Consider the following 27,235-nt stretch of genomic DNA (forward strand, 5'->3'; position numbering starts at 1 on the left):
ATCATACTTTTGGAAAACTAGAGAAGAACTGAGCAGCAATGAGAACTATGACTGCATTATTCACACAAAAACAAACCTTTTGCTATTATTCGTGGACTTCTAAGTTCAACACTTCTTTCACTTAGTGCTTCTAAGCTATCAATTATCACCTCCTCTGAGTAACGTAACTTTGCTTCCATGGCATAATACTAATCACCAAATGCTGCAGGGTGTTTGCTCTGCTTGGTGTGCATCCTGCACTGTGTCACAGCAGAGAAGAGTTCACACACACAGTACCTCTTGTTCTGGTAAGTTCTCGGCAATTTCTCCTTCATCAACAACTTCACCACGCTCTTCTTTCTCCCGCTTTATCTTCTGAATCCTCTCCCTCTTCACATTACCTGCACTGACCAGCACACTCTTCAGTGCTCTCAAGCCAAAATCGTAGTGACTTTGGGAGGACAGCTGTTCATCACAAAGCCTAAGAATCAGGAGACATAAAACATGACTCTCAACAGTGACCAACACAACATTCAAGAAAATACATGCCATTGTTTAATTGGAATAATTGCAATGCAGTGTACTTGGTGAGTTGCAAAGAACGTTACAAATTAGAATAAGCTGTATATGTAGCCACAGGAACCAAACTTGACACTCACTTGAAGAATGGTACTATCTTATTGGCAAGCACTTCAGCTGTACGGAAACCTTGGGAGTACAGCATGACCTGGGCAATCAGCTGACGGTCTGGTTTTGTCATTGCCAAACTACGGAACAGCTTCTTCAAATTGTCAGGCAGATTCGATCTGCCTGCATAGCCAGGATTCATGGTGATGAAGATAGCCATGTCAGGGCTCACTTTGACTTGTTTGTTCAGCAGCTCACAAGTAATAGGTGTTGCAGCTGAAAAGAAACAGAAAGTGGTTTCACTCATGGACTGTTGGGAGAAATGTAACTGAGCAACAAAACAGCACCAAGGACACTGAAGATGTTACACAGTACTACCAGAAGTGAACAGTGACGTACTCTTATCATAGTTGGGGTTGGAATGCTCTCGCAAGGCTTCCTGGATGCACTGAACTTGCTGTGAAACAGCAGACAGCATGCGCTCCTCCAGTCGGTTGAACTCATCAAAACAGCCCCAGGCACCCACTTGGCAAAGACCCACAAAGATGCGTCCCATTGCCTGCACAGAGACAAGAAAATTCACTGAAGTAGCGTGATCCTTCTTGCCTACACATACACAACAGGAATGGATCACAGTACTTTAGATAGGGGATCCATTCCCTCAATTTATTGCTGAACTACCAGTTCTGAAGAAGAAAACAAAACCAAACAAGAACAGAAGAATGCTCCCCACCCAGCAAACAACTTTTCATCCCACTTTTGCTTTAGGCATTTTCTGTTATAGGGCATTGGATCATTTCGAAAGAAAAAAACACTGCTGGCTGTCCAATGAGATTCTCAGCACCTGTTACCAAAGACCACATTTTTTTAAAATTGAGCAACTTACCTGGAAGTCAAATGTCTCATCACAGTTGAAAACCAACACGAAGCGGCCAAGCTGATGTCCAAGAGCCTTCACAGATTCTGTTTTACCAGTACCAGCAGGACCTGATTTTGAAGCAAGAGAAACATGTTTTACTGTTTATGGTCTCAGGCACCACTGCCTAACCATATAATCTGCCAGCATACCTATTCCAATGGGCCTCTGTAAGGAACCTAAAATTGCTACACCTTCCCCCAAAAGACTTTAGTTCTTCAACATCTTAGTTAAAAACATTCTGAAACCTTAGATTAAAGCTGTACATTTCAGAGAGTTAAAGTTCATACTCTTAAGTTTTTATTGTGCTTCACTACCAACATACCAAATGGTGACCCTCCAAGTCTTGCTTCCAGGGCTTGTGTCATTGTCAGGTAACAGCGGTCAGTAAGAGGAGTCTGTACTAGCTTATCCTGCACCCCAAGGTATTCAAAACCATAGTTGAACTTGGCATTTGCCATCTGAATGGAGAGCTGCTGTAACACATCTGTCTGTTTTGGGTCAAAGTAGAACCGCATCTGGCTGAGCCACTCGAAGGACTTGGAGTTGTCGACCTTGCTTCTCAACAGTGATCTTGTAACGTCTCTTTGGTGCACCAACTCAGTGATCTGGAAAATGCAAGTAACCCCTCAGATGGCAGCAGTACATCGCTAGTAAAGCCAAGAATTCTACAGCTTTTCAGATCAGCACAGTGAACTGCCACCATTTAGAAATCATGACCTACCAACACTACCTGTTTTAAAAAGAGCTGATATGAAGACAGAACTAACAATGTTGACTGCTCTTGCTAAGGACTTTCCTAGCTTTCAGCAAAGCAGCCTGGTCCTCCATTAGTCTGTTAATCCACTACAATGCTGAACAAGGTATTTTCATTCCCAGAAACTATGAAGACAATGCTCCAAAAAAGGTGAAATACCACCCTTTAAAAATCCAAAGGAACAACTCGGAGTGCTTTTATTTTATGCTCCCAACCCTCAATCTCTATTTAGATACAAAATTATATAGTAATAGTAGCTTAATAAGGTATTTTACTTTGGAATAAAGAAAACAGTAACATTTACGTCTAGAATAGGCAGCCTAGTCCATAATATGCCATCATGTAGCAAAATCATAAGAGTTTAAAACCACAGCCACCTACAGGACCAGGGCATGTTGCTTAAATTGCAATAATCATTTAGAGGAAAAAATAAGTCTTAGACTGATCTTTCTCATTAAATTGTTATAGAGCCTCTCTTCCTAACACACACAAGAGGAAAGGAGGTTTTCACTTACCAAGTGCTCCAGTTTCCTTCTGCGAAGAGGTGGCTGCTCCATCAGTACGGAGTCTGCCAGGACATTGAGTGTGACCTCAACGTTAGCTAGCACTGACTGGAGAGGACTGCTGTCCCCACCTCCACTCATACCATTGAGGGCTGACTCAACATTTTCAGACCATGCAATCTGGGCTGACAGGACAACAAGCTGAGCCTGTGTAACAAAAAATCCTCATCAGACAGTTTTCTTCACTGCAGTAACGAAGCTGCAATATGCTCAGATGTTCCATATTGATACCTGGAATTTGTCAATCCAAGAGATGTAGACTGCTGGATCAATCGAAGTTGCTTTTCCAAAGATTTCTACTTCAGTAACAGATTCCGCGAGCAATTTGGCAAGGGTCACTCTCATTTCTTTCTCGACCAGAGTGAGCCACTCATTAATCTTGGGATGTTCTGTGATGGAGACTGGGGTTTTGAACAGCACCTGAAAGAGACAACTTAAAGTCAATCTACATTCACATATTTATGAAATCTAATTAAAGAGAAACAACGCAGATCTACCTCCTCTCCTTCGCGTGAGGATATGCCCAGAACCACAGAATTATCTTCGTTGAGAATGATGCTAGAAACGCCAGCAAACATCTTCTTGAAGTGCTTCTGAAGTTTAGCAACATTCTTGCTGTTTCCAATGATTTCGAGCAAGTCTTCATCACCAACAAAGTAAAACCTAATAATTATTTAAAAGTAGATCTGTATCAAAACTCCAACTATCACTTTTATCTATTATAGACATGGACATTTCATAGGCAGATGCTGTATGGGAGTAACTGACACTCACTTCTCTAGTACTGTAAGAGGGCAAGAACCATAAGTTCACCAGAAAAGCCCAGTTCTAAAACCTAGCTTCAGTTCATGTAATACCATCCGTATAAAAATGCATATGTGCTTCATACTGTAGAGCATTTTATTTACTTATCCATCTCTGAAATATCCACAGCAGTGCTTGGAAATTAATTCTCTTACACAGGCAGAACTTTCACTTTTGTATGTTCTCATGTTAAGTCACTCGTATTATCTCATGTAAAGCTAGTTGATGACTAGCGATGAGTCAGAACCAGGACTTTAAATACTGGACCGTGACAGTGTCATGGTTTTGTGCTGTCAATATTCTACATCATGACATCATGTGCGGTATGAACTGTTTTGGTGGTATAAGAAAGTGTAACAGAGGGTATGTGGAAGTGTAACAGAGGGTATGTGGAAGTGTAACAGAGGGTATGTGGAAGTGTAACAGAGGGTATGTGGAAATGTAACAGAGGGTATGTGGAAGTGTAACAGAGGGTATGTGGAAGTGTAACAGAGGGTATGTGGAAGTGTAACAGAGGGTATGTGGAAGTGTAACAGAGGGTATGTGGAAGTGTAACAGAGGGTATGTGGAAGTGTAACAGAGGGTATGTGGAAGTGTAACAGAGGGTATGCGGAAGTGTGGAAGGTTCATGCTCCAGATCTGTGGAATGGCAGCATCCCGAGTACTCAGCCCTTGGAGGAAACTACATATCCCAGGGGACAACGCGGCCAGAGACGAATCACCAGAGGAGGAGGACACACATATAATCTCGCTCCCAGGCTGGAACGTCCCTCTTTTCGCCCTGTCTATCGCTTTGGAGCGCTCCATCCCTGCCGTCTCGCTCTATCAGCAACGTTCCAGCCTGTCGCCTAGAGATTGCAGTAGGCCCCCGGTTCTCCGGGACTCTTTTTCTCTCTTTCTTTTTCTCTGCCTTGTTTGATATAGTAGTTGTAGTTATATTGTATCATATTGTGTCTCGTATTTAGTAAAATAAGTTCTTTCCTTAGATTGCTGCCGTTGTTTTTGTTCATTTCCCCCCTTCTAGGGGCAGCAGCCTCTATCACGGATAAATCTAGATAACCCGATTACAGACAGTTAAGATACTGTTCTTTGGTCCTCCAAATCAAGCAGTTCAGAAAAGAATCTGTAAGTTTATAGAAATCAGCTGTAATTACTCTAATTTCTGAATCCCTAAAACCAGCCACATATGATCAAGTACAAGAAATCTCAGTTCTGCCTCCTGAGAGGAAGCTTTGACTGGATTCAGTATTTTGAGGTCACGAATTTACAGGTATAACCCCTTATTTATACACAGTACACGAAGACTAGCAGAGGCTTTACACAACAGCACAGTACTCCTGCACAGAAACAGCAAGTTACTTCTCTTCCACAGTCAACTTCTTACCGAGGGAAGGAGGACCTCTCCCTTTCCAGGTATTCTCCCAGAGCCTTTTGGATCTTCCCAAGCAAGTCTGCCAGTCTCTCCAGTGATCTTTGCACACCTTGTATGTTGAGAACATCCATCACCAGTGGAGATTTGGACACCTTTTTCATGAGTGCCAGAAATTCAGTGCTGATGCTGCAAGTAAAGTAACAGTACTTCAGTGTAAATTCACTAACTGCAGGCCACCAGATCTCCAAAGTTATTTCTCTAATTGTTGCAGCTACCCTATGGAACACAAGGCTAAATTACAATAACAGTTCTTCATTTATTTCACAATACCACCACAAAAAAAAGTACAGCTTCTTCACAAAGTTAACTCCATTGATTCCACTAAATGCCTAATTTTCTTCCTTTCCCACAAAGATGCATCAAAGAGATTCTCTGATTTGATAGGAAGTGTGTGGAATAAATACAGACAAATCGAAGTGGAGGAAGAAAACGGCACTTTAGGGTGACACCAAAGGCTGTGGCAACATTTGTAAGCTTGCTTTCTAACAGCCACAGTGCCAGAAAAATTCTAGAGTTAACTGACTGGAATTCAGAAAAATCACCTAAATTCATATAAACCTTTAAAACTGCGTGTTACCTTTTTTATTACAAGCCTTCTTCTATCATGGTTGTCAATAATCAGTTTTTGCTTTATTTTTTTGCTTAATAAGCTTAAGTTTGCAGAAGGGTTGTAATCCAAACAGACCAGGTATTCTGGCTTAGGAAAATGCTACACTGAAGTTATGAAATGGTAGACCTGTTCAGATAGGCAAGAAAGGAATAAAGCAACTAAAAAGTTACCTCTGGAACCGCTGGGTCTCCACTGGCAGTAAGTGCTTGATGTCTGCACTGCCTGTGAAGATACCCTCCAAGTAGACCCATCGCCTCTGGACATCTATCCAGACATCAAAGAGCGCCATGATCCGATTCAGTTTATCTTCCCAGCTGAGGGCATCCTCCTCAAACACCTGAAGTATAAATGGTGCATTAGCACTCATTTTTATAATACCAGGACCAGTAACTGTTAGTAGGAAGTCACTTAAGAGTAATAAAGTACACACATGCAATTGTCAACTGAAACATAAGACAGGAAATCAGAATTAAATGAAGATTCTTCAGTTTTCCTCTCCCATTTACCTTGTAGTATGGTGACAGCTTCATAGCGGACACACTGTTAATGTGCTCTTTTACTTTGTTGAAAAGGTCATCCCATCCTCGAATCAATCGACATTTGTTCTGGTAATTGACCAAATCCAGTTCATAGGTGTTCCATACTTCTCGTATCTGAAGGGAAAGACAGGTGAGACATAACAGTGACTATGTCTGCTTTCATGTAATTACAAAGTAGAAGTGTATCACAAGTAATCAGGTTTTCCTTTTTTACTCAAGGATTCTGAGTTTATGCTCAAATTGTTATTAAAGACAGAGAATACAACACTACTAGCATTTTTAGCAGTCATTATTGAGGACTACTCTTGCAAAATGAGTCAAGTTTCACCACCAGAATCTTTCACAGCTTTAAGCTGTTCCCAAAAAGCAGTGTTTCATGGAGTCTGAGCACCTCTATCAACAGCTTAGATTGACAAGTTTACTACCTAAGTGTCAGCTACCTGACAGAAAGACTCTGATTTGATATCATGTACATACATAAGAGAGTTGATACTAGCCTGTTTCAAGAACTCCTCCAAAGCCATTTCTCCCTGAGCCACGAGCAGTACATCTTTGACAATTGCTTCATTCCTCTGTAAATCGACGTCCCAGATCTGCCCCAAGGTCAGTTCTGAGACAACCCAGTTAACATGAAGCCTCTTCATCAGCTGTTTCCAGTGACGATCTTTGAGTGCCTCTGATTTCAGTTCAATAACTAACATGTTTATCTACAGAAGACAAGAAAGCAAGTTACACCTTGGAACACGAACTACAAAGTTCATACATTTTAGAAATGAGTGCCATTTACCTTCATGTAGCCTTTCAGAAGTCTCTGAACATACTCATAGGAGGCATACTGTCGCAAGCGGGCTGGGAAATTCTTCAGTTGGTTCAGCAGAACATCTAGGTTTTGTCGAAGCTGTCAGTAACAAAACAAATATTGATCTGTGCATGTAACTGCATTCATAAAAGTAAACATTTCAGAGAGGTATCTGTGAAAATACGAAGTGTAATCTTTTACAGCAGCTTTTTCAGTGTTGTAGTTATTTGTGTAAGACGGGGTTGCTGTGTTGCTGAGAATCCAATTTTATTTGTCCAATTAAGAATTAAGAAACTGTATTGTCATAGGCAGTGTATTTGGCTTAGTGTTCCCATTGCTTTCTACCTCCTGAGCACTTAAAACAAATCTGATGCTGTTCATCCAGCTATAAGATGAAGTTCCCTTACTGAGGTCCAACAGCCTACTTAAAACCAGCATAGCACAAATTATATATATTCTCTGTATAAAGTCCAATCTCATTAATGGAATCACACTGGAAAATTATGTAACTTGTGGCAAATGCTGTGATTTCAAGCCTAGCATTTAAAGAAACATGCTCATGAGATGCATGCAAAGGTACATAAGCAGTGCAAATAATCTGGAATGTGACAACTGAGCACTTCTATCTCAAGAAGTCCAATTCTTAATTCACATATGCTTCCAGTAGTTACACTTTGTATGTGTACAGTAGCGCAGTACCTTGCGAGGCTGCACTGAAACCCAGGGCTGCTCTTTCATCTGATCAATCTGCTCCCAGACCTTTGAGAGCTCAGACCAAACGCCTTTGAGATCTTGCAGCTCTTCTAGGGCGACCTAAAGTAAAAAAAAGAACCAAACATCAGCATTTAGTTTCCATTTCCTCACAGTAAGTATTATGGGGGAGTTAGAAAGAATCTTGAACACGTCAAAAACAATCAGATAGCTTGCTTATTCAACAAGATTACAATAGCTAAAGAGACCCAGAACAGATCCTTGTGTTTTTTTGTCACCTAATAGCTTCACAAGAGTAAGGCAGTCATAGAAGAAATCACGGACAATTTTTTAGGCTAGAACTGGTTCACCATGGAGACTGCATCTTGACACAAATTACTTAACAGATTACAAGTCACTTTCCAAAAGGAAGAGAGAAATAGAACTGAACCATTTTGCCATGAGGCTGACAAAAAGAATAGGTTATACCTGGACACGTTCTTCACTGCCACTGAGCAATCCTGTATCTGTTAGTTCCAGAGCCTCCTTGGCCTTTGCACACTTCTCACGATCATCTTTCAGCCTCCCAAATTTTCCTTCATAAATGGTAAGAGCTTGAAGAGCCTCTTCTGGACGCAAGTTGCCCTAAAGTTTGGAAGAGATATATTAATCCAGAAAGTTCACAGTCAAGCTGAAGCTAACTTAAAAGCAAGGTCTGAATACAAAATGTTTCCAGTATACTGATAAGAAGGCAAAATACAAATCCAGAAAAAGCCCCATCCCACTTTTAAATGCACTGTTTTGCTTTACTGATTATCACTTTAGGGGAGGGGAAAAAAACCCCCACAAAACTCTTCAGAATCTTTCAACACCCACACCCACTTACTCATCACTTGTCTCACTCTGAGTTTTATTAGTAACTAAAGCTGCCTTGCTTTTTGTACTTAAGATATTTCAGAATTTAAGGGTTAACTTACCTCCACTACCCAAGTAAACAAGTTAATGAACAAATAATAATGGAATCCTCACAAAAAGACTTTTATAATTATGCATAATGAAAAAGTACCACCCCTCCAAAAAAAAGCATTAAAATAAACTGCTTACTTCTTGTTGACTGCAAAAAAACTACCTCATTTGGTGAATGAACATTAATTATCATTGCTTACTGTTACAGGCTTTGTTTTCTCCCAGTCTGCTAGCAAGTCAGTTGTTCTGCTCTCTACTGCCCGATCCTCTTGAACTATCTTCATCTGCAGGTTTGCTACTTGTTGTTGAATGGCAGAATCCTTCCGACGCATGATGTCATTAAAGGCACCCCATTCTCCCTCAATGTTGTCAATATACAGCCAAGAGGATGGAAACTGGAACCTCTGTTTCTCAAGCAATCGCTGACCATTGCGATACAGCTGTAGGAGACAGTGATTCTAAGTTAAGTTTCAGCTTTTCAACTAATAGTGCAAGAATAAATACTCAACATGTGCTAACAAGCACTCGCTACAGATGCCTTGGAACATGAAGTTCCAGTTTATTCTCAAGAGGACTTGAATGCTATGAAGCTAAGCTTTAACATCATTACTTCACTTACGAGTGAAGTCTGACATTCTCTGAAGCAAGAAACATTGAGCAAGGCAACATACCTCCACCTGCTTTTCGAATTGTTTGATTTTACGTTTCAGGGACTGCACATATGTTATGAATGTCACTGCATCCGATGTGCTGGCCGTATCCACTGAATGCTGCTCCAGTTCTTGACGGGACTGCATGGGGCAATAAGTCAGCATTTCAGAGAACTAGAACAAGTTTATCTGGAAGTGAAAAACTAGAGATAGATGAGTCTTACCTTGGAAATTTGTGAGTGAAATTCTGTCATATTCTGACCGAGCATTTGGCCAAATTTGCTGAGCACTTCCTTGTGCCAGGAGTCATACTTCAAGTTCACCTTTGATTGTACCTACAGTTGAACAAGGTTACATAGTAGTCATTAGTCTTGTTATTTCCTCTTATGCACCCCATCTGAATTTTAATGCATTTGTCACAATCAATAACTGCCATTTCTTACCTTTCCATAGTCTATCACAACAGGTCCAAATTCCTTTCTAGTTTCTGCATTGTCAAATGTTCCTCTGGCCTTTCTTATCTGAACTAAAAGGGCTTGCCACTTATTTAGGTCTTCTCCAAGGCGGTTGTATATGTTTTCAGCCTGCATATCCCACAGGCACTGGTACTGCAGCCAAACCTAATAAAGAAATTTCACAACATTTCTAACTTTTCTGGTACATTTTAAATGATGTTCCCTCCAGCCCTGAAAATCCTTAATTAAAATGAGCAAAGTCCACATTCATTGTAAATGTAGCATCATGTAGTGTCAGCTTCCTACCTTGACATACTGCTCCACCTCAGTCACGATTCCCTCAACAGCACAGTATGCCTCCTCCAGAGCTGCAAGGCCATCAGGCATCCGTGTTAAACCATTACGATAGAACTTCTCTTCCTCAGACAACTCATAATGCACTCCGACCTGAGAATGACGTGGGATATACATGAAATTTTAGTGTACTTGAATTCAGACCTTCAGTAACACACTAATGCTGAATGCAATTAAGTACAAAGCAAAAAGAATTGCTCAGACTTAGATAGTGATACTCACCTGGTATCTCTGACTTTGGATTCTTGGTAGTGACAGGATTACTGTCTGCCATGAGAACAATTCTTGATAAAGTTTGTACCTGCACTCTTCAATTGGTGGATTCAAGTATATCACCTGGTTGGTTATTCTTAGTTCGTGTACGATGTTCTGCAGAAACAGTGAACATACTCAGTACTGGAAGATGCTACTACAACCCACACTGACAAGAATTCGGGACTTCAAGAAGCAGCATTTGCTCTTGGAAAGCAACTAACACTTACACGAGTGAAGCTTAGTATTTCTACACAATCAGATGCAGAAAAAATGCTTATCTGCCAGAAAAGCCTGAGCTAAAAATCACTGCACTGAATGACCAGAAACTAAAGAAACAAATGCCCTCCCCCCCACCACATACATAACAAAGAAACAGCCATGAAACAAAGCACCAGCCACTTACTTTGATCTTTGGTTCTCCACCAGGCTTATGGCTCACTTGTGGAGCATCTGTATCCATATCAACTTCTGCTTTGTCATCTGCTTGCCCCAGAAGAACTTGGGTCCAGGCTCTCAGCCCGGCTTGCAGGCGAACACCCAGGATTCTTTCAATCTAGAGAAAGGAAGCCACATTGGAAAAAAGGTGCACAGTACTGCATGAAGAGACTCGCTGTCAACATATCTGACAGCAGATACACTGTGATGTCTCAGAGAACCAAGTGCTCCTCTACCAAGCAACTACATATAAGAGGTGTAAGAGTTCTGGCAGGCTTTTTGGTGAGCACCAACTCAAGGGCTCTGTTGTTGTCAAGGACTTCAGTGGAATTAAGCAATTTTAACTGCTTTCGAGTTGGCCTAGTGTCCAACAATCTGAGACATAACATGCAGTTTTAAACACTGCTAAGGTAGACAGTCTTCACTACCAGCATATAAAATCTTCCCCATCCCTTATTGACCTTACTGCTAAGCACGTTCTACAGAGTCAATCTGAATCAAACTTGTTTCTTCAAGGAAACTCCCCTGGAGTTCATTAATCTCAAAAGATAACAGCTGAAAACAAACAAGTCTTCCATCTACTGCACAAGTATTTTGCACCTGATTACAATGTTTCCTCCAAATACATACTACTTGATCTGAAGCCTACCTCCATATCCAGCTTATTGACCCAGATTGGCAAGTTTGAATATGAATGAAGATTTAAGTCATCCACAGCTTTCTGGACCCTGTTCAAGATTTCAGAGAAAGTCTTGTGATCATACATGCATGTTTCCAGGGATCTCACTTCCAGGTCTATTTTCTCTTCAATAATAAGCAGATCATCCACCTAACAAAAAAGATTTAAGTAAAGAAGAACGTTATTTTAAGAGATTAGAGACATGACAATATCTATGCAGAAATGGTTAATCAGTTTTATTTTATCTGAATGTACTAAATGAATCAATTTCAGTTCTAATGAAATATAGATTTAGCTGGGCAATTTGTGTTAACTGACCACTTAATTGAAGAGCTACTGAAGCAATACTGCACAGCTACCAAAGTCCACTTCTGTTTAATGACTCGTTAGTGAAGCACTAAAGTTCAGAATTTGAAAGATAAACGGTAACAAACCTTTTCCTGGAAGCTGAAGACAGTCTCAGCCAAACGCTGCACATATGGATCAAGTTTGTATGACTCCCACACAAGTGCAATTCCTTCTGCAATCAAAGCCTGCACCTCCTTTTTCAAGCCAGCAACCAGAAGTGAGATAGTATTACGCTCTTCCACTTTCTCACATGTTCGTTCATATGTACGGACACTTTCAATCAGAGAAATGGCAAATGGATAGAGCTGGTTTGCCTGGTGAGCTTTGTTGACAATTGCTAGAGGAACACGGAACCCCAGCCACTTCAGGTTTCTCACTTCTTTTGAAAGTGTAATTATTTCTGGAAGGAAGTTGACTTTCAGTTTTAGGACGTTTCCACTTCGACCTCTAACACGAGTACTTTCAATGGTGAAGATACGACCGGACACGCCAAGATTGCGTTGCTGAACTTTTCTTGCCCAGTCGTCAAAGATCTCTTGAGTGTTGAGCTTCATGCGAAAGCTATCTCCATCTTGCTTTAATTTCTGACCTTCTACATGGTTCTCCCAGCCTTTGCCAAGGACATCTTCAACACGCTTCATGTAAGCAGTGAGCTGTCGGTCAATCTGTTTGGCCCAAATTATAGACCCAGACACTGGAGGCAGGTCACGAACATGACTCATCTTACAAGCCTGACTTTGTGGGTATTGTACCTTAAATTTGTCATGAAGAGACTCAATGTCATCTTTCACACGCTGAATCAATTGTGTTTGGTATTCACGAATGGCACCTCGAATGTGAGGCCTGACAAACAAGGCATTAAACCGAGAGAAGATCCTGAACATTTCATTGGCATTCTTTGCGGTACCAAGCTGGTCTCTCAGACGAGCAGTTATTCTTGTTTCAACTCTATCAATTCTTTCATCATATCTTTTCATTGCCGCCTCCCAAGCTTCTGTACCTTCTTTGGAAACGTCTAACCCATCCACTTCCTTGACATTCTCATAAGCGAGATTGACTTCTTCAATGGCATTAGCATCCGCAGCATCAAAAAGTACTTCTGCTACTTTCATATCTTGAGGTTCAGGCACATCTCCTTGATTTTGTTGGGCAACAGCAGTTACCTGCATTAAAAACCAGTTAGTGAGTCAGCTGCCTCGAATTTTACCTAGAAATAGCTAAGCCCAGACCATTCTAACAATCACTGCAAAAAACTTACATGTGAGTACCCAAACCCTTAGCGGTTTTAGTAATATTTCAGATTTAAGCTCAATGAAGAACAAAATATCTTAAAAACTTCCACCACTATGCAGCATAATCTCATTTTTCACTATGCTCTAGCCAAGTTCCTATATACATATACATACACGCATTACTGTGCATGTATATACACACTAATTAATCTCCTCTATTTTAAGTCTCTTATTGCTGCTTCTGTCAACAAAAATATGGTCACGTAGGATGTCAAATATGTCAGTTAAAGACTAAGCCGTTTAGCAAGCATTCTGGAGGGGAAAGTGAATTTCCAACTTGAAGAGCTGTTTCCCAAATCTGTATTTAATTTGACCTCTTTAGAAAGAAGACCAGGTCTGCAGAAGTAGCCTCTGCCAGCTTCTAACTGAAGTTTCATTTCCCTTCACTTGCTACTCTTCTATAGACTTAGTAGCACAATGCAACACGACAGAATGTTAAGACACACAATAAAAGAACTGAACAACTGACACCCAGATACCAGGACTAAACATTTATAGTCACGTAGTTCAATATAGCAGCCCCATTCCTCTGCATCACTACATATATTGCCTGTAAGCAAGAAAGCACATAGCTTTTCTGCCTGGTAACAATTAAGAGTATTACCTGGGGTCGCAAGACTCTCACAATAACTGCCCTCAGCTGCTCATGCTGACGCCTGAATTTCCTCATTTGATCAAGGCGAGACTGGAGTTTCCTATGAGCAGGACTGATACGCCACACCATCTTCAGGTTCTCTTCCCTTTTTCTTTTCACAATGTCTCTTAGCAGAACTTGTAGCTTCTCATATTCATCATCCCAGGTTTGGAAAACTTCAAAGCATGCAATCATTACCTGAAGAAAGTTTCAGGATATAAACTTTAGCTACCAAATGAAGTACCTCTTAATAGTCACTAATCAATGCAAAAACACAGCCACTACCATTGCAAAACTCATGAGCATACCTTTTCAAACTCTTCATAAGCAACATGCATCAGTTTTCTGGTTCCCAACACTTTAAGCAGCTGAGAGCTCAGATCTCTTGAAATAGCCTCCACTAAACGCAACGCCCTTTGGATTGGATACTTGGTGTTTCTGATTTTTCTCAAATGGGTAAATATTGCAACAAGGGCCTGCCTTATTTTGTCCAGCTCAGTAGCAGACAGCAAGTCATTCAGTGGAAAGTCTTTCATCAGTGGATTGTAGTCATTCACAGTTTCCAGAGCCTGTTTTAGACCTAAAAGCAAATGAAGATGTTTTGACTTAGAACTTTCCATTTAATTTATCTGCACAAGACAGTAGCTTTAACAAGACCAACACTCCTCTACACATCAATGTTTATTGTACCACAACACTGACGTTTCAGAACAGGTTAAGTTCCAGAGGACATCTGAAGAAGATGATGATGGTGAAGAGATTTATGGAGCAGACATTTTACCTGTGTCTGTATCAAAGCTGACAGTAGCATGAAAACGTTTGCCATGCTTCAGAATATCCAGTGTTAAAAGAACTTCTGGACTTTCACGTTTTTCCTGAATACGATACAAAGCACGCTCCAAGTTTAACCAGAAGCTGATCTCCTGCAGTGCAGTGCCTGATGCGGGATCTCGATCTAGTTTGGTCACCTTAAAAACAAAAGAAAAAAAAGCAGGGAGTGAGGAAGGGAGAAAACCATTTAACTTACATGGTCTGGCTTCAAAACCTTGTTCTGTTACTGAATATAACTAAGACATATAACATCTACCAGGATTTAATGTTTACTGATTCCAGACAGAAATGGAGCAGCTGTTCTGAAGTGGCTGTGGATGCACCTGGAGAAATATCAGAACAAGACAAGCTCCTGTTTCTTTCAACCTGCTGTACAGATTTGAGGAACGGTTACAGACTTCACTGGGAAACTGCTAGCTATGTTTTATCCTGTAGAGATAACAGGCACATTCTCAACTGCCTGCAGACAAATTCAGACTAATCTCAACACTTAGACAAGGCTTAGTCTAGTCTAGAATTAGACCAGAGTCTCTAATGCCTCAGAAAAGCAGTCTCAGATCCCCAGAGTATCCTGCATGTAGTACTACATAACCAGTTCCACTGTGAAGATACACAGTGGGATTTTTCTCGCTACTGGAGAGCAGTTCTTCTCACACAGCCTGGCACCAGTCTTCTTACCTTTTGTATCTCCCTAATCCAGCGATTAACTCCAGACTGCAGCTGATTGAGGAACAGCGGATCCTCAGCCTTCTCACCAAAATCTGTAACCTTTGGTTTTTCTCCACGTTCGTAACACTGCTTGGCAACATTAGTAATGGTTGCATGAATTGGCAGACTAATCTCTGGAATTTCAATATTCTGCTGCAGATGCAAGAGGCCCATTTCAAGTTCTGCGATCTTCTTCTCAACTGACGGAGCCATCTTATCGCCATCCCTGAAAGAGCAGAGAATGTCATGCTTTGCCACAGAGTCAAAACTAAAACCATCCTGGTCACCCCCCCCAACCCCATCCGCTTGGGTCAGCAGTAGCTTCATAAACAACTACACACTTAAACACTTTCACTTTCAACTTGCCTTGGTCATTGTCTTTTCTGTTTTTCATTGAAAACTTGCTTTTATCCACCAGTAGAAACGTGCAGTGTTTATATTGAATTACCTGTCTGCTTTGCCAGACTCTCTGATGTAGGACTTGAAGAAGGGAGCAACAGCACTGCTAATGAAAGAGTGTAGTGTTTCATACGGCGAGTCTTCACTGAGAGTGAGCACTCTCAGCTGGAGCGACACTGGTTTGTCAGCATCAATCACTGGTGTGCGCTTAATGAATGCCAGGCTGCAGAACAGAGAGAAGAGTTTTACCTTTTGAAACTTGGGAGACAGACCAGCTTTAACCTGACTGCAAGCTCAGTTCACAGGACATAAATGCTAACCTCCATCTCATACTTTACAATCCCACTTCTGGGGCCTGAAAACAAGTCTTCCAATAAATACACCTTTATTCTGAAGTATTCCGCTGTCACTAAGCACCCACAGTACAGGAACACCGGAGGCAGTCATCTTAAGAAGCTTCACATAGGAAAGCAACATGTAATGGCCAAACAAAAACAGATCAATGAACCCCAACTGCAGATGTGTTGTGTTTATATGTATGCTTATTAAATAAGCCAATTTCCTTTATGAATTTAACCTCACAACTAGTAGTTTTTTCAAGTCCATCCCTTTTAGCCTTGTGATCCATTTGTTTTATGAGTGCCTAACTGCTGAAAAGCCACTGCCCCACCTGAATAAGCACACTGCACGAAGCACTAATTGTCTGCCTGCTTGTGCAGGTTTTGCTTTGATAGGATAAAAACGTCAAGATGTATTTCACTAACTCACCTGTTTGATTTTATTCCATAATGTATGTCATTGCTGATAGTGTAGGAAATGAACTCTTTTTCCTCTTCTCCTTCATCTCCCACATCCTCTGCAAAAAATACACTATATAAAATACATTTTGTTTTTAAAACCCCTGCCCACCCAAACCTTCTAAGCAATGGGCATAACAAGCACGTTATCACCCATGTTCTGCTAATGAAGCTGAATGAAACTTTCTGCAGTACAGAAAATGCACTGCACTCTTTTTTGCAGGGACATGCTCCAGGATTGCTACATTTCAGGAAGAACTCTAAGCAATTACTTTTCTCCTTATACACTGCTTTGTATTTTCAGACTTTTTCTTCCAAAGCAACATAGAAATTAAGCCAGAAGAAAAAGCACAAGGAACCAACACATCACAGCCCCCAGGGGCGGCCAGGCAGTAGTGCAGCCCTTCTTATCAGATGACGTAATTCCTGGCGATGCCGGAGCTGTGCTGCAATGCAGAGGTTTCTGTGCAGGTCACTCCCCGATGGGGACACACCCTGCACTGCACTCTTTTCCCCTCATTTCATCTGGCCGTGCATACATGCACACTGTCAGGCTGTAACCTGGAGCACCAGGAGCCTGGCCAGACAGCAATGCCACATCAGACACCACAGGAACCCAGGCGAAAGCTGCTGGCAGGCTGCATACCAAGTGATACGGCATAATGTTCTATTACTTAGAAACAGCCTCCGTACAGCCGTATTTGTAACCAACGGCTTCTTTTACACGATCTATTCTGTGCCCAAATTTCAACAAAAACATCGCTTTTAACAGTGTCATCTCTGTACGCTGTTAGATCGGATGCAAGGCGGGCTGGGTCCCCAAACAGCTGCTATGAACTCCAAACATACAACACTCACGCTCCCCCCGCGCACTGCGGCTGCCGCTGTGCAGGGCAGCGCTAAGCGAGGGCGGCTGCGCCCGCACCGGGCTGGACAACGGAGCGGAGACAGAAATGAAGCGTGAACGCCTTGCGAGCTCCGGTGGGCGGGCACACAGCCACAGACAGACAGCAGCCATTGTTGAACGGCAAACATCCGTGTTACAAAGGAGCCTACTCCTATATTTTTTTGCTTCCATCACGCTAGATCCTATGACCAGAAGGGCCTATTTAGGGACGCGGCCGTTGACCGCCTTAATATTAAATCACTTCTCGAACGGAGCACTTAAACCACGGGAACGCCCCTCTGTCAGCCGGGCTGACATCCCACGGCGCTTCTTAAACAAAGACACCGCGCCCGGAATGAGGAACCCGGGGCTCTCGCCAACGGAGCACCCGCAGCCCCATGCGGTCCCGTCCCGCCGTTCCGAGCGGGCTGGGCCCCGCGGCGGGCGGGCAGGCAGCCGGGGCACGTCCCGCTGACGCAGCACCCGCCAGCAGCGCTCTGGCGCCCGCAGTGACAAACAAAGCGCAGCGGACTCCGGCCGCGGCGGGGAGGCCGGACCCGGCGGAAGCGGCCACCGCCCGGCCCTTCCCGGCCCTTCAGCCCCGAGCGGAACGGCGGCGGAGTCCCGCGACTCGCCGCGCCCTCTCCATCCCTCGCTCTCTGCCGCAGCCGCCATTTTGCGACGCCGTGATGGCGGCGGGCGCGGGCCCTCGCCTCACCTTTGAGGGTGGAGCGCTCCACCAGCACCGTGTGGACCTGCGGGTCGGAGAGGAACTTGCGCATATGTTCCACGGCGCCCTTCTCCTCCAGGGCCGCCTCCAGCACCGCGGTGGCCTCGCCGCCATCCTCCAGCAGCAGCGGCACCAGCTTGCGCAGGTGCTTCTGCAGCACCGACACGTCGGCCACGTTCTGCACGGCCGAGCCCGACACCTCCATGCCGCCCTCCTCGCCGCCGCCGGGGCCGCCGCCCGCGCCGCTGCCGGAGTCAGACATGCCGAGGCAGGAGGCACCGCGAGGCTCCGCCCGCTCCGGCGCCGCCCGCCGCCTTATAAGCGACGCCCCAGCACCGCGGGGGAGCCTGGGACGGGCTGGGCGCTCCGCCCCGGGGCCGGGCCGGGCCGCGGAGGTTGGCGGCGAGCCCGAGCGGGGCTCTGCGGCGAGGGAAGGTTACGGAGCTATGGGAGGGAGATCGCCCGGCTCCTCATTTCTTAACAAGAGTCGGCACCGAGAGCTTTATTCGACTGCTTGATTCTGAAAAAGCCAAGGCGGAAAACCCACCCTCGTCCGCGGGCGCTGGGTCCGGGCATCATCGCAGATGACGCTCAGATCCGGCTTTTCACCTTGTCTGCTGTATATATTCCAGCCCGTGTGTTAGCTTACTTACAGCCTAATAAATCACGGAATGGCTTCTGGTGTAAGGTTCCTTCCCCATCATGCAGTTCTACCTCTTGCTGCAGGCCTTGAAACACAGCCAGGGATGGGGCAGCCACAGCTTTTAGGGCAGTCTGTGCCAAGGCCTCACCCCTCAGCATGAAGAATTCCTTCCTGCCATCTCATCTAAATCTGCCCTCCACTTTAAACCTGTTATCCTCTGTCTTATCTTAACATCTCTCTATCCCCCTTTTTAAGCACCTTTCACATAGTAGAAGGCTGCTGTAAGGTCACAGAACTTTCTCCCTGAACACACTAAGTACCTAACTCATTTCAGCCTTCTATTTAATAGGTCCTTAACTGTGTTTTTGTTCCCATCTATGGCCATCTTGTTCATACACACGTTTTCTTCTACATGCAGGCCATGCTTTAAGGATTTACAATGAATAAGGAAAAAAAGAGCTGTGTCAGGCTGAATTACACTGAAGACCCATACATAGGTGCTGCCTTGCTGCTTAGTCATTGGGGGAAACAGCCACCTGTCATACCCACATAGTAAACATCAGTTCAGGCCAAGGATCCAAAAAACACAGGTTAAATGAACCCCTCGGCTCAAGTGTAACCTGACATCTCAAAGAAGGTAGCTGAAGCTAGGTATTATGCTTCTAAACAGCTGTCATCTGCTGCACCAAAACGTCATCACCTTTTTTTGTGGCTTACAAAGGAAGATACAATAGCATTACCTTAGAATTGCTGCTGGGGAGAAATAAGAATAAGGACATCGAAGGAAGGAAATATTGAGAAGAAAGCGGGACAGAGATTAGAATTGCAGTAATTATTTATATCAATTACTGCCAAATCATCCCCCCTCCCCCCCAAAAAAATAAATAAATAAAAATAAGTATTATAAAAAAAGCCAGCAAGTCATACATTTAAAGGCAAAGTAAATACTTCACAAGACCATATAGCAAAGAACAAGACTAGGATTCTGCTATGCTAAGTGCCAGACTACTTCCAACTAAAAAGCAGCTTGGATGAGACACTTTGTTCTCACCTCACCCTCACCTACTGTGTGAAGGGAGGGGGCTGGGAAGTGCTTTGAGTTAAAGGAATCCAAAATAAAAAGATAAACTAGGTTTTTTTTGGTTGTTTTTTTTTGTTTTCCCCTCTCTTTTTTTTTCCCTGCACAAGTTCTCAGGCTGAGTTAAAGCATGGAAAGAACTGGCTTTAGTTTGCTCAATTGGCGTGAACAACAGTTTGCCTTGATCTACCTCCAGCAGATACCAGTCATTTTAGAAACGCAACACAAAGAAAGCCTCAGAACTCCAAAGGTTTACAGCAGCTTCCCAAAAGCACAGAGGAAAAAAAACATTAGAAGGATTTTATTTATGATTTAATACATTTTTGAAGGCCAGCTGTCTGAGGTACAGAAAATCAAATATCCCCCCCTTGGTTCTGATGCTAATATTTTCCTTCAGTGATTCCCCCAGTCTTTCAACTCTGTATCTTCTCATATTTGGTATATACTTTTAGGCTTTTTAAAATTAAATACTGTAATACTCTCACTCACTTTCACATCACTGAGTGAACAGTGAAAAATAATGTAATTCACAGATGTTATAAATGAGAGGAGAATAAAAGTATTCAATAAATTTAAGTGAAATCCTTACTTCCAGATTAAATGGCAAGTGATAAGCAGCATTTGGAGCCTAGTAAATCACTGCACAATAACTGCTGGGGATTAGCTGAAATATAACATCTCAATTAAGTGATGTCTGGAATAGGGAGAGATGGTACTGAACTAAGATCTGATGGTCAAAACAAATGAAGTAGGGATTGAAAAGGAGAAAAAAGGGAGCATGTCACCACAGGTAGAAATTATTTATCAACCCATATTACACATTCAAGTGAAACTTGCCATGTTTATCTCGAAAGTTTAAATGAATGGGAAACAACCAACCAACCTTTCTGCTTCATATTTGCTTTTCTTCCTACTCTCAGCTCTTCTCACCTAGGTTCAGCTTGCCTGGATCACAACTTGCTGACATCTGCCAATTCATTACAACTTCTGAGTGGAACCATGACAAACCAGCCTGTTTCTCTCCTGCAACTTCATCATCACGGAGACTGACTTCAGCAAACAGTAGGAGTTGGTCATTTCCCTGCATTTAGCAGTAATTTGGCAGTATTTGAGACCAAAACAAAGCAAAACCAAGAAAAATAATCCTCAGAAACAAAAAACAAAACCCAAACAAGCACGTGTTTCCCCCATCTGTAATCCCACAGCCAGCACACTCCATAAAACTATACTCATTAGACCTTCACACTATGGCCAATCCTATTAGTGTGATCTTCTGGACCACAAGAATGCCTAATATAGCTTGAAGCAAAATAGGTGAACGCTCTCTCCTCCCCTTGTCAAAACATTAGAAGCTCTCCCCTCTAAACCCTTAGGCTGGATGCTTATGTAGCCTCACATTTTGTCTGTGCAGCCCTCCACTTGTGCAGGAGTGAATGCAGTCCCAGGATGAATGCGGTTCAGAGAAAGGGAGCTTCAATCATTCTGCTGTTCCGTTGGGCAAGAAAGGAACGATGTATTATTATCTTCCATAGCTGTACAGTAAATTCCCCATTGGGATTTTTTGTTTTCATACACAGTATTTAACTACATCAAAGTTTTACTTTATAAGGTAAAGATAGCATAAGCCAAGTCTCATCATTACAAAGAAGGCTCAACATCCAGGGTGATCCCAAACCCATCAACCAAACTGACATACATATACTTTGTTAGGGTCTCCTGTGTGGCTGGTTGGGGATAAAATATATATAATACATAAACCAAAAGCCATCTATTTATTTCAAAGTCAGAGAGTTTCTTCTATTCCTGCCATCCAGCCACTTATCTACTCAATATAACCCTTATTTTTTTGGCTACTTCACCTGAAGCCTGTCAACATAAATGTGACAAGGAAAAATACGGAAGAGAATATCTCCTGTATCTGTAGATGGGAGATTTATCAAGTTCTTTTCAGTTCTGATAACTGTTCTTAAAGTTGTTTGCTTTTTTTGTACCGAATAACTTGTACTTCCCATTATCTTGTTAATATTACCAACGTTAGCAGCCCTCCCACTTTCTTGGTGAAACTTATAAAATCCTTTCATTCTCACAGCTCATTCTTTGAACATCCCCCCCCGCCTCCTTCCCAAAGGCCCTGTGCTAAATATATTTTCATGATGAGCAAGTAAAATTCACATGTTCTTTATTTGTCCATATAACACACCATTCATTTTTGTTGTTGTTGTTTTAAAATCAGATAAAAGCAAAATTAAACGGCAGGTGTATGAAGTTCTTCAGAAACAATGCCAGAACAAAAAACCGAGTTACAAAATGTTAAAAAATATGTCGGTACATTTGAACTTAACATTCCACTACTGCATAATGTTACAGATATTGTCTAATGAAAAATAATTGTGCCACTTACCTATTTTTGCTGTTTCTAGGAATTTTTTATTCTGTACATAGGACGATTCTGTACAAAATATGAAGTCTACATTTTTATTACTTATTACCATAAAACAAGGTACAATGTATGTACAATATTAAAATGAAGCCATACTGAAGCCACACTAAAAAGACACTTGTAAGATTACTTTTGACATTCCTGATGTACAGGTGTAATTTTGGAGAACAGGGAAAGGTGTCCAACACAGAACTTTATGAAGAACAACAGTCACCAAAATTCCACCTCAATTTTTCTTCCTTGTTGTTGTTGTTTTTAACTTTAAAATGGTTTAGTAAAGGATTATAATTATTGATAACAAACGTGCTAAACAATCAGTGGTGACAGATTTGGGAATATTGCCTAATAAAATGACAAGTGGCCCCAAACTTAAAATAGGAGTTTATGTAAAGTCTCTAGAAATGGCATATTTCTATTTCTTTTTGGTGAATGTTTATCTTCAGTAAAGAACAGAAATTAAATCTAGACAGTGGAAAAAATGTTCTTATACGTTGAGCATCACACAGTCAATCAAACATTGATATACATTTTTTTTTCTTCCCGTCCTCGGGTAACATAATTCCTTCCAGCAACCTCTTGCACAAACATACTGAACACCCAAAATCAAAGGTAACTGATAATCTACCAGCTAAAGATGGAAGTTCAAACAATGGTATATCAAAATACATAGACACTGCTTTACACAATTAAAAAAGCACCCTTTTTCCCTCAAAAGGAGAAGGCATCTTTAAACTGTTCTAATAGAGTTTATCCTAATGGTAAAGCATATTCTCTTTCAAGTTTTACAGGAAATGTTTCAGACGCAGTAGGCATTCCACTTAAAGGTTGGGTTGGTCTTTCAATTTAGTTCTTGTAAGCCAATATCTACCGCTGACAATTTTCTTCCAATAGACAACGTAACAAATATTGGAAATCGTATGTTAAATGCAACCAACAAACAGCAGGCACAGCATCTGCACAAGGTTACTACGAATGTCTGCTTTGTGCAATATTTTCATGGATGCAGGAGACATTATACTTCCTTAAAAAATAAAAGGAAACTATTTTTAAAGAAGCCACGTTTTTATCTCTTTATGCATCAAGACATTAAACATTAAGTTATATCATGTTACTGCCAGAGACAAAGGAAACTAATCACCCATTTAGAATAGCAGAACACATTTCAAACAGCTTGTAAGCAGGATAAGTAAGTCAAAATACTGGCCACCCTGAGAGAAATCAAATATTGAAGACAAAGAACTATATTTTAAAAAAGATTTTCCTCCCGTGCTTTTCCATCTACAACAAAAAGCTCAATACATGCAAGTAATTTTGTGGAATATATAGCAGCATTTGAAGATCATCAGCAATTCAGATGCGTTTTCAGTTCACTCGTGAGGTGTATTTGCAGCACGTGTGCTCTTTACAACAACAAAAATATTTTCACAATAAAGTTATGGTCACTATCTCCTCAGCTCTTAGACTCCAAAAAAAAAAAAAATAATAAAAATAGAAGCAGAATGGAATTCAACGGTCTGCTCTTTTTTCTCCTTTTACTTTATCCTTAGCTTGTGAAGTTTTGTTTCCTGAAAGGCTATGCTCATCTTTCAGATAAAAACTGATGCAGCTGAAATGACACAAAATATCTGCCATGGAATACTGAACTCTTAGAGCCCAAGAACAATGCTGAGTATTAAAAGCTCAGATAAGGGAGAAAACAGTGAAAGAGCTTTTTATTGACTTGAAAAAAAAAAAAAAAGGTAAAATGAAATTTGATATTCAATCTATTCCCAGTCATAGTAAACACTACTTTTAGGAAAAATTATTCTACCAGTTCATTTCTGGAATACTAGTGCCATATCATATACTGAAGACTGGAAAATATGGCTTTAAATATACATAAAGTATTAGGACATGGAATATATATATATACATACCTCCATATCTATATATATATATATATCTTTATCCTAAATAAAGGAGAAATGAATTTACAGAACCCTTAGAAAGGAATCATGATTGAGGATTGTCATGACAGTTACCAGTTTGTAAGCCATGTTTTATAGTACGAAAGAATAATTACGTACTTTCAAAACTGCTGGTATATTACAAGATAGCAATGTGGAAACAACTATAAAGTTGAGAAATCCTACAAAAGGTTTAATACTCAAATTTGATATAATTTTACTTTTGAAAATGCATAATTATCATTAGTACCAACTACCGGTCAGTCATTTATTTAAATGGAATTATAGAATGCTCTTCTCAAATGTGATTATAAAAACTGCATGTTATCAGCTAGTTGGTACTATGATAACACCTCCAGGAAATCGTGTCCACTTGATTAGAGTCAACCCAATATTCTGCATATGGAACTGGGTAGTTTACCATTGTTTGAACTACTAATCTTGAGCTGCATACTCTTTTAAGTTATTGCCTACAGAACTGGGTTGAAGAAAACTTTGACTTTGTGTGTAACCAATAGGTATGGCACAAAAATTAAGTTCTACTGTAGAACTGAGTCCAGAAAAAGAAAACAACTGTTCCTCCAAAATAATATTTCACTGTAATAGCTTAATGCCCATCATGTGATATTAATTCATCAGCTCTGCAATGTGATTCCAAGGCTTTCATGGTATAGATATCCTGAGGCAGTTCCGACTTGCGTCGCACAAGAGGACGATCTTTTTTCTGATCTTTCTGTGCCTGAAACCAAAGTAGAACAAACTTGGCAAAAAATATTAATTCCTGAACATTAAAATATGTCTTGCACGTCAACGTTTACTTTCTGGGAATTAAAAAATTGTATGGAAAGAACTTCTTACCACTTCCTTTTTATGCCGCCACCTGTCCAGGTTTAAGTCTTGAAACTGTTTGGGTATTTTTTGCTTTTGTCAAGGAAAAATCTCCAGAAACTCTACCAAACTAGAGCTACCAGCTATCGTAACATTACTGCTGTGACAGCCACTTGATTATAACTGCTCCTAAAGTCAAACTTTGACCTCTCTTACCATCTTTCATTTTGCATGTCTTTACATCCAAGACAAGTGATCTCAACTTTCACTAATGCTGTATCAAAATCAAATAGTATCGACAGTATATTTTTCAGCTACATAGTGGTATTTTCTTGCAGTCCTCCCCATGTCCTTCTCATCTACACCCATTTGGCTGTTAATATTTATTCTTTTCCTTTAAATTATACTCAGTTTATGAACAAACACAAGGTCAGTAATTCCTTTCTGCAAATATTCTTTTCATCCTTTTGTCCCTCCTCTTACCAACCTGTTACACTTCTCATATATTTGAGCTCAGTTAGGTCTGCACTGAAATTTTTCACTCCTTACAATTTCTCTTAAGCCACACAGCTGGAATAGATAAAATATAGTATTGTAGAATAATTGTGTTTAATTAATGGAATTTTAAGTAACAAAGGAGGTAAAGTCCATGTTATGTTTTTTTAAATTAAATTTGTTGTTCGATATTTTTATTCAAATTAGCAGAATTTATCTCTGATCTCAATCACTCACCTTGAGCTCACTGCTCTGATCTTAAACCTTGCTGCATGCAGAAGTACTCAGACTATTGATATTTTACCAAACATCAGAATGATACTGTAGCGCTTGCTCCCTGTCACCCCATCACCTTCCATTAGCACACAGTTCAAACAGTTCTCCAAAGCTCTACTTTTAATGTTGAGACTCTGCTTCCACTAAAATCAATTAAAAAAATACCTGAAGATCGCTAAGCTTTAAAGACTAGAATGACCTCGAATCTCTTTGCCTTTTAAACATAACATTAACAAATGGTGGACAGCAAAGGATGGCCTATGTGCCTGGGCAAGAAAATTCACATGGTGGACATGCCACAAGTTTTGTCAAAACACTGTAGCTTTAGCCAAAAAAGAAGGTTCTGAATAACAGAAAAGAAATATTACTGAGATTCTAGTGCTTATAAGTTCTCCTTATTAAAAGACAAAACTGTTATATACTACAGATTTATACATTTTTAATTCTCCTTAGGGCAAAAGCATTGTTTCTGTCATGACTCAGCTAATTTCTAAGTGGAACGATAATGAAATCTTTGTAGAATATTTCAAGAGGTTTAATCAGATCCCCAGACATTAGAAACTCAACACCATACTCCTTGCTGCTCTATTATCACTTTAAAGTAGCAGCTCTAATGAAGTTTATTATTGCAAGATGGTTTAAGTGATGAAAATATAGCTCCAGTTTATATCTGGAATTAACCAAAAAAAGAATTCACAATTAAGAGCAACTGCCAGATTTACCATTTGTTAATTCAGTTTGTAAAGGGTACTTTATTATTATCTTCACATAACCTTACCTGACAAGCCTCTTCTTTCACTGTCTTTTTCAGCATCTGCAAATCTTCAATTAAAGGCCCATCTGTTTCCATTGCAACTGGACTGTTCAGCAAGCTCGTGTCACTATATGTTGGGTACTAATAAAATGCAAAGTGTTAAAATAATCATTCTGAGTAGCAGTAACTAAATACTAAGAGTGATTTAGAGCACCTTAATGCTGTAATTACTGGGGATTAGCATCAATATCTTACGCTTCCAGGTACCAAGGAATAAGTTTTCTCCCAAGTGTACATGAAAGATGGCAAAAGTTAAAAATTACACTTGATCTGAGTCTCAATTTTAAAGCATACTCATCTTTTGTCAGTTTCTGGCAACTGGAGACTTCTTAATACACTGTCTGGTGATTTCTGTCTAGTGATTTATGAACAGCGTGACAACACAAACAATGATTTTTATTGCTGGTGTAGTTTTGTATTTATAAAGAAAATGCGCAGTTTAAAAAAATTAAGTTACTATAGAGGAAAAAGCTTCAAAGTTAAGTACTTACACAAGACAGAAAAGCTTAATAAAGCAGCCATACAAGTGCTTTGGGAATTAAAGGGATTATGTGAGTGTTTACTCATAGTACCTAAAACT

General features: G+C 40.9%; 2 protein-coding genes across 5 annotated transcripts in view; both read right to left on the bottom strand.

Annotated features, from left to right (window-relative positions):
- DYNC1H1 (dynein cytoplasmic 1 heavy chain 1) overlaps window positions 1-18,442 on the bottom strand; it is a 41,272-nt gene extending 22,830 nt beyond the window's left edge. Inside the window, exons 1-31 of the mRNA XM_072337632.1 lie at window positions 18,124-18,442; window positions 16,491-16,578; window positions 15,772-15,945; window positions 15,294-15,549; window positions 14,566-14,752; window positions 14,093-14,364; window positions 13,755-13,982; window positions 11,945-13,021; window positions 11,481-11,660; window positions 10,800-10,949; window positions 10,364-10,510; window positions 10,094-10,234; window positions 9,776-9,952; window positions 9,557-9,667; window positions 9,354-9,473; window positions 8,883-9,122; window positions 8,206-8,361; window positions 7,726-7,839; window positions 7,015-7,125; window positions 6,725-6,934; window positions 6,195-6,341; window positions 5,859-6,025; window positions 5,031-5,204; window positions 3,340-3,505; window positions 3,074-3,262; window positions 2,795-2,989; window positions 1,848-2,130; window positions 1,493-1,593; window positions 1,006-1,165; window positions 639-882; window positions 277-460 (exon numbers count right to left, since the gene is read on the bottom strand). Of these exons, the coding sequence (XP_072193733.1) occupies window positions 277-460; window positions 639-882; window positions 1,006-1,165; window positions 1,493-1,593; window positions 1,848-2,130; window positions 2,795-2,989; window positions 3,074-3,262; window positions 3,340-3,505; window positions 5,031-5,204; window positions 5,859-6,025; window positions 6,195-6,341; window positions 6,725-6,934; window positions 7,015-7,125; window positions 7,726-7,839; window positions 8,206-8,361; window positions 8,883-9,122; window positions 9,354-9,473; window positions 9,557-9,667; window positions 9,776-9,952; window positions 10,094-10,234; window positions 10,364-10,510; window positions 10,800-10,949; window positions 11,481-11,660; window positions 11,945-13,021; window positions 13,755-13,982; window positions 14,093-14,364; window positions 14,566-14,752; window positions 15,294-15,549; window positions 15,772-15,945; window positions 16,491-16,578; window positions 18,124-18,397 (6,423 nt within the window). The 5' untranslated portion in view covers window positions 18,398-18,442. The remainder of the gene's footprint in view (window positions 1-276; window positions 461-638; window positions 883-1,005; window positions 1,166-1,492; window positions 1,594-1,847; window positions 2,131-2,794; window positions 2,990-3,073; window positions 3,263-3,339; window positions 3,506-5,030; window positions 5,205-5,858; window positions 6,026-6,194; window positions 6,342-6,724; window positions 6,935-7,014; window positions 7,126-7,725; window positions 7,840-8,205; window positions 8,362-8,882; window positions 9,123-9,353; window positions 9,474-9,556; window positions 9,668-9,775; window positions 9,953-10,093; window positions 10,235-10,363; window positions 10,511-10,799; window positions 10,950-11,480; window positions 11,661-11,944; window positions 13,022-13,754; window positions 13,983-14,092; window positions 14,365-14,565; window positions 14,753-15,293; window positions 15,550-15,771; window positions 15,946-16,490; window positions 16,579-18,123) is intronic.
- A 3,578-nt stretch (window positions 18,443-22,020) lies between these two features.
- PPP2R5C (protein phosphatase 2 regulatory subunit B'gamma) overlaps window positions 22,021-27,235 on the bottom strand; it is a 69,331-nt gene continuing 64,116 nt past the window's right edge. For 2 of the 4 annotated variants that reach the window (XM_072337207.1, XM_072337209.1), the window contains 3 exons: window positions 26,593-26,736; window positions 25,101-25,145; window positions 22,021-24,981 (listed from right to left, as the gene is read on the bottom strand). In XM_072337207.1, the coding sequence (XP_072193308.1) occupies window positions 24,850-24,981; window positions 25,101-25,145; window positions 26,593-26,736 (321 nt within the window). In that variant the 3' untranslated portion in view covers window positions 22,021-24,849. The remainder of the gene's footprint in view (window positions 24,982-25,100; window positions 25,146-26,592; window positions 26,737-27,235) is intronic. The other 2 variants (XM_072337208.1, XM_072337210.1) reach the window with 1 other exon arrangement.

The sequence above is a fragment of the Excalfactoria chinensis genome, chromosome 5, assembly GCF_039878825.1.
Source record: "Excalfactoria chinensis isolate bCotChi1 chromosome 5, bCotChi1.hap2, whole genome shotgun sequence".
Lineage (NCBI taxonomy): Eukaryota > Metazoa > Chordata > Aves > Galliformes > Phasianidae > Excalfactoria > Excalfactoria chinensis.